The sequence below is a fragment of the Cucurbita moschata genome, unplaced genomic scaffold, assembly GCF_002738365.1.
Source record: "Cucurbita moschata cultivar Rifu unplaced genomic scaffold, Cmos_1.0 Cmo_Scf00003, whole genome shotgun sequence".
Classification (NCBI taxonomy): Eukaryota; Viridiplantae; Streptophyta; class Magnoliopsida; order Cucurbitales; family Cucurbitaceae; genus Cucurbita; species Cucurbita moschata.
This window is the reverse complement of record NW_019268519.1, coordinates 2163522-2169521: the sequence shown is the minus strand read 5'-3', so window position 1 is coordinate 2169521 and position 6000 is coordinate 2163522. Positions and strand designations below refer to the sequence as shown.

At 39.3% G+C, this 6000-nt stretch overlaps 3 protein-coding genes across 4 annotated transcripts in view; 1 reads left to right on the top strand and 2 right to left on the bottom strand.

The window, feature by feature from the left end:
- The window catches only part of LOC111440826 (CDK-activating kinase assembly factor MAT1), a 3715-nt gene extending 2852 nt beyond the window's left edge, over positions 1 to 863 (top strand). For both annotated transcript variants that reach the window (XM_023077629.1, XM_023077630.1), the window contains one exon: positions 363 to 863. In XM_023077629.1, the coding sequence (XP_022933397.1) occupies positions 363 to 623 (261 nt within the window). In that variant the 3' untranslated portion in view covers positions 624 to 863. The remainder of the gene's footprint in view (positions 1 to 362) is intronic.
- Positions 775 to 3486, bottom strand: LOC111440825. The gene is made up of 5 exons (XM_023077628.1): positions 2673 to 3486; positions 2270 to 2509; positions 2017 to 2190; positions 1824 to 1930; positions 775 to 1750 (listed from the first exon to the last, which is right to left on the bottom strand). The coding sequence occupies exons 1-5, from the start codon at positions 2799 to 2801 to the stop codon at positions 970 to 972; spliced, it is 1431 nt and encodes a 476-aa protein (XP_022933396.1). The 5' UTR covers positions 2802 to 3486; the 3' UTR covers positions 775 to 969.
- A 101-nt stretch (positions 3487 to 3587) lies between these two features.
- LOC111440828 (50S ribosomal protein L35, chloroplastic-like) lies at positions 3588 to 5862 on the bottom strand. Its single transcript, XM_023077631.1, has 3 exons — positions 5501 to 5862; positions 5074 to 5190; positions 3588 to 3811 (listed from the first exon to the last, which is right to left on the bottom strand). Exons 1-3 carry the CDS (start codon positions 5759 to 5761, stop codon positions 3734 to 3736), a joined length of 456 nt encoding a protein of 151 aa, XP_022933399.1. The 5' UTR covers positions 5762 to 5862; the 3' UTR covers positions 3588 to 3733.
- Positions 5863 to 6000: the final 138 nt, after the last annotated feature.

Here is a 6000-nt window from a genome sequence, read left to right as displayed (position 1 = left end):
TTTTTTTTTTTTTTTTTTTTTTTTTTTTTTTTTTTTTTTGTTTACTGTTAACAATGTCTTTTGCATCAAATAAAAAGGTCTGCATTGTCTTCTGGATCCATCCTGATCGAAATATTGTAGTGTCATGGAACTTGCTGTCAAGTCTTTAAATAAGTGCTCACTTTTTGTTTCCTTATCATCTCCAAAAGTTGATGTTAATATGTTTCCATAAGTAACAATTCTCAACTCTGTATTTGGAGCCAAAGGGATCGAACATAGAAGCTAGTAGAATAGTAGTACACGACACTCGACGTTTCTTTAAGAAAGATCTGGAGCAGAGAGTCCGAACAGTTCTCCTAATTTTCATTTGATTGTTGTTGCAGGCTGCAGATCAAAGCTTCCAAGCAGGATTAAGCACAGGCACACAAGGTCAGTATGCACCTACATTTGCTGGAGGGCAGCCACGACCTACAGGCCAACCTGTGCCCCTTGGTGGCGGTCTTGACATGCAGGGCTATGGGCTTGACGATGAGGAAATGTTGAGGCTTAGAGCGGAGAGAGGTGGAAGGGCCGGTGGGTGGAGTGTAGAGTTCAGCAGAAAGCGTGCACTTGAAGAAGCGTTTGGAAGTATTTGGATCTGCTAACTTACATTTTTACAAAGGCAATCGGATTTTGGCACTTGAGTCCGAATGGTAAACGATTAATTGTGCACGTTTAATTCTTATTTAGTATTAACTGGATTATAATATTAATTGTCTGTAGATATACCAGTGGGTAGAGACGAGCTTTGGTGAATGCGACTGGTAAATTACTGGTCTGGTCTGATATTTAGTCCTTAAACTTTAAAAAGTATTTAAGAATAAAGGTTTATAGTTTGTGGTCAATTGACTGTGAACCTATTTTTACATGTGAAGCATTCTTTCTACGTGCTACAAATTCCAGAATTCCCATTCCCCATACTATCCAAAGACCCAGAAAGTTAGCTTGCAATCAATTATCTTCATCTTCATCACCATCTGAAATGTTAAACAAGAACTTCGGAAGCGATGCAATTCGAGGAAGATGCAACAGCAAGTCTGCAAATGAATCTTTTCTTGACATAGCTGAGGGTTGCATGCTTCCAGAAACATCCTTTGTTTCTTTTGGATGAATCTTAATATGGCTTTCCGAATTCCTGCCGTCCCTCAGCTGAACATCCTCTTTGTAATCGAGTCCTTCAACACCGCTGGTTGGAAAACTTTGAACTACCGGAGGTTCTTTCTGCAATAGGCAGCAGAGAGAATCGACTCTTGACATGAGTGATGCCTCATCAGAAGCTGCTGACAATTGATTGTCACTCAGCAAGTAACGTGTAATTTCATTCAGCATTTCTTGGCATTCGGAACCATCATCAACAAAAGGTGACTTTGTAAAAGTCGTTTGTTCTGAAATATGCTGTTCAATATGGTTTACGAGGTCACTCATTGACATGGATGGTTGAAGCCCCGAAACCTTTATCTGCTCCCACTTCCTTGCCATGCTGCTAACTTTAGTAATGCTTCTATTTTCTTCCATCTCATGAACTACAGATCGATTGTCATTCACTGGTTGCTCCAAACCACGGACGCTGGATTGCTCGAACGCCGTAAAACCAGAGGCTGTTGGTTCAAAATATGGAGAACCGAACACAATCTCTGGTTGTCGGCTTAAGAAGTTTAGGCGTGAGTCACATTGGATGAGCTTTTCAAAATGCTTGTTTAGATACCCTTGAGGGCATTGCAGAAAATGCTGCCTATACACCACAGGTCAAATTTACATAAATTTCCCAACGCCGAGGAAAAATAAAGCGAGAAATGAAGATTTACCTCTGCATGCTGGCCTCACCACCCGTAAAGTCAGCTGTTGCCTGCCACAACGTGTGCTTTCTTGGTTGTGGGTTGGTCTCCCTGAAGAAAAGAGGGCGTCTAGCCAGCTGCTCCAACCAAGCACATAAATACATCAATAAATCACCAAACACAAAGTAGCTGAAGGGAAAATCTATAAAGAATGAGTCAATACCACAACATTTAGTGTAGCAGGACCATCATCTGGACAATTGGCTTTTAAAGCCATAATATCTGACCATTGCACCTCTATTTTACTTTTAAGCCCACCCACAAGGATTTCCCAAACAAGCTTGTGCTTAGCATAGTAACACTTGGCCACCAGATCACCTTCATGTCTGGACTTATACTGCCATCATAACATGACAATGAGTCAGCTCACACATCTTTGCAAACCCAAAAATAGTACCATAGAATTCAATAAAGACCTCCCAACGTCCAATCTTTAAAAGTGAGGCTGGGAAGTTTGAAGCCTTTAGTTTCTCAGTGGTACCCGACATGGTAACGATCTCGGTTTCCTTTTCAACAATGAAGTCAAAAGTTTCAGAGTTTGAATCTCCAGCTGTTGACGTAATCCCCTGTGAGAGTTTCATTTGAATTAGATCCAACAGGGAGGGGGTCTTCCTAAGCGTCAAACCAAGAGGGCTATGCTCATCAAGCGGATTATTCTGTGAAGAGGTTGCAGGTAATGTGTTAGGTCCCGAAATTGACTGAAAATCCACAGACAAAATCAAGAACTATGCCATAAACTTAGCCAAACAAATCAGAATTTCATTAAACAAATTCAACTCAGAAAAACATATCAGAGGCAGAACGAAACAGAGGAAATACCTTTTGAAAATCAGGCTTGAAGCGCTTGTCCAAGTGATCATGGTGGTGGTGAAAAGAATCATCGCACTCACGCTTCACCACTAACTTCTCCGGATACAAAGTCATCTTGGGATCCACAAATTGCACCATAGAAGAAAGGAGAGAAGTTAAAGAACCCTAGAATTAAATGAGGAGGAGGAGGAGGAGGAGGAAAGCTGAACTTGGCATCGGCGCTTGGTGGCGAAGGAGACCGATTGTACCAACACGTGCAGAATTTAAACTCCCACGTACAGAGACAAACAAGTCAAATAGGATGTGAAGTTACGGAAGTAGGGTTGGTATATTAGAAGAAGTTTTGGGGAAGGTAGGGGTATGGATGTAAATTAAGGGTGGCCTTGACTCTTGATGCTATGTTTGGATTGCGTAAACAAAAAATAACGGCGACGGCTGGTGGCTGGTAGCTGGTGGCTGGTTTTTTTAAGCTTTGTTAGGTAATGGGCGGCCGGAGTTCTTGCCTTTTCTACGTCAACGGCTGACGCGGGAGCTCCATTTATTTATGGTCTCCTCTCCAATCATTTTAGATTCTCTCTCTTTTTAAACTCAATAATTACCAAATAATTATGATCTAACTGCCTCTGTTTTAAATTAACATATCATATTATAAGTCACAAAAAAGTCAAATCCCTGAGCAAACAAAATTGGGATATGGTTGACTAGATCACAAAAAAGTCAATTCCCTGAGCAAACAGAAGTGCAATTGCCATTTAGCTACGGAGTTATATTTTTATATGTTGAGATACAACTGATCAAACAGGTTAGACATATTCGACAAGGACAAAATGATCGTGATTTACAGAGAAGATGACTTCGGTTTTATAGCCCAAGAAGATTAGCAAAAAGAGACGAGAGGAAGAGAATTAAAAGAAAGCACCATTATGAACTGATGGTATAAACTAGAGAAATAATATTCAAAAGCAATCAAACTTAGCTCTTTGAGGAGTTCTGGAAAATTGAAAATCATTTGGTTACAATTACAAATGAACTAAGTAGAGCCAAGATCTAATGGGGTGAGGTGATGGCCTCTACTGCGCTTGCCTGTTCACCTTCAGGTATGGCAAAGCACCGATCACATTATCGTAGTCACTTCGGCTAACTGGGTGCTGTGTTGAAACAAAAGCCAATCAAAGACAACACTCAGTAAACATAACAACAAGATATGCGACTGCATGAGCACTACCAATTTGCCTCACACAGCAAGAGCAACACACCAGAATTCTGGTATCATTTTATTTTTTGGCAAACAATGAATTTCATCCTCTTCCAGTACTAGAAATTTTCCCAACATCAAGTCACTTAGTTCATAATCACAAAATCTTATAAATAAATATTATTGATAAAAGAATTGCTAGGTGAAGCACTTTATTGCTCTAACAGTTCATTAAACATAAGCTACATGATATAAATGCAAAAGATCTATGGGCTTAATGGGTAAGCCTTAAACTTACACCTAGAAAAAGACAAAAAGTCGGGACGAGGCTGTAACAATCTAGATGGAGTCAAATTTAAACAAAAAAACTTCTTTTTGATGTTTCCATAAACATCTATAGAGTTGGCCTACGACTAAAAGAAATCAGTCCGGGGAAGTGTCAGCTAATCCCCAAATAGGAATCACTCTGCTTAAGGTTGGGAAAGGGAGAACTATCAAAAGGCTATGAAAAAAGAGACTACCCTTCAAATCCTCCTTGCATTCTAGCTATTAATAACAAATTGAGAAGTACAAAATTAAAATCTACCCGCAGGGAAAGAAAAATGCTAGGGGGAAATCAAGTTCTCTTGACCAGTTGGTCATCATTTTATGACCAGTTTTTTCCTAAATGAGCTCTACGATAGCAGTGGGATTGGGATTGTTGTGTGATTCTCTTAGACGTCACAAACCTCCACAATAATATGATGTTTTCCTAAAAAGCTTCGTACCAATAGAAATTGTGTTCCTTACTTATAAACTCATGATTTTCCTCTTATTTAGTTAATGTGGGACTACTACTCTCAATCATTCTCAACATATCCAGCCATGACAACTGGTTAATAACTTCACATTAGTTCATCCTTCCAAGACAAACTTAATTGAGTTGTGCATGTCATAAGTTAACAATATGATTGGGATAGAATCAACAGAAGAAAGAACTTCCAACTTCGGTAAAGATTATTTGTAGAACTGGATTGACAACTTGCATTCAAGAAATGAAGATTGATGGAATAAGGTGTCGAGAAATCATACTGATTGAAAATAGTGCCTGCATAGCCTTAACTTCTTATACATTTATACAAAACTTCTTCCAAAACCAAAATCAAGGGTCCAAGTTTAGAAACGCAGCATTCAGATTCAGAGTCATGAACATAAAAATAATCAGGGAAGACATACCATTTTGGAAAGCCGTAATTTTCTCTTGGTGTTCTTCTTGTACAGCAAATGCTGCTTTCCTGCTCTCCTCCGAACAATTTTCCCCCGACCCGTCACCCTGAATCGCTTGGCCGAAGCCTATCCAGCAACACCAAACAATCAAATCAAAATCAAAAGAAGAAAATTCCAGTAGAAAGCAGAGGAAAGAGGCGCTTATTATTTGAAATAATAATAATATTGGCCCCTTCAGTAAGCGTCTAGAATTGGATATTTTAAACTCAGCCTGCGATTGTCAAATCTTACTGCAAATTCGAACGAAAAATAGCAACTAGACACATTAAAGCTATCCAGAAGAATGAAATTGACTTCAATTCAATCAAAATACAATCAGAATTGAACCATACAAGAATATCCCAAAATACACAGAGAAGAGAGGCATCGAGGAAACCTTGTGGGTTTTCATTTTGTAGCCTTTAGCAGCGACAACAGTCAGAGGAGTAGAAACTTGAGGACGGGGAGCGATTTGACATGACTTCTGAAGGAGAGCAACTCCAACCCCGGAAATGTTGTGAGAGGAACTGAGCCTCAACGAGTTCGCCTTATTGAACGAAGCGAGCCGGATGGAACTAAGAGAGACGTGAAATGATGGCCGAGAACACAGTGGCGTAAACCTAAGACCAAAGACCGCCGCCGTCGAAGCAGATGCCATCACTGAAGCTTCGAACCCTCTGGTCTTTCTTCTTCTTTCTGCCAATCTCTACGAGCCTTGGCCTCGGCCTGCTGTGGATAAAGTGAAGCGCTTTTATTTTTTCTTTTATCGATATATTTATTTATTTATTTATTTATTTATTTATTATTATTATTATTATGTAAGAAAAAAATTAGTCTCTAGCCATTAAAATGTTAAATCCATAAATCATAAACGACTTAGTTTTACTGATTAAAAAT

Excerpts from the sequence above, each read along its gene's own strand:
- LOC111440825 (XM_023077628.1), bottom strand. The coding sequence starts at position 2,801 with ATGGTGCAATTTGTGGATCCCAAGATGACTTTGTATCCGGAGAAGTTA. Across the intron at positions 1,931-2,016 it reads CTGCTACACTAAATGTTGTG|CTGGCTAGACGCCCTCTTTT; the intron begins GTATTGACTCAT and ends TGGTTGGAGCAG. Across the intron at positions 1,751-1,823 it reads GGTGAGGCCAGCATGCAGAG|GCAGCATTTTCTGCAATGCC; the intron begins GTAAATCTTCAT and ends TGTGGTGTATAG.
- LOC111440828 (XM_023077631.1), bottom strand. The coding sequence starts at position 5,761 with ATGGCATCTGCTTCGACGGCGGCGGTCTTTGGTCTTAGGTTTACGCCA. Across the intron at positions 5,191-5,500 it reads ACAAAATGAAAACCCACAAG|GCTTCGGCCAAGCGATTCAG; the intron begins GTTTCCTCGATG and ends GTTGCTGGATAG. Across the intron at positions 3,812-5,073 it reads AATTACGGCTTTCCAAAATG|CACCCAGTTAGCCGAAGTGA; the intron begins GTATGTCTTCCC and ends GTTTCAACACAG.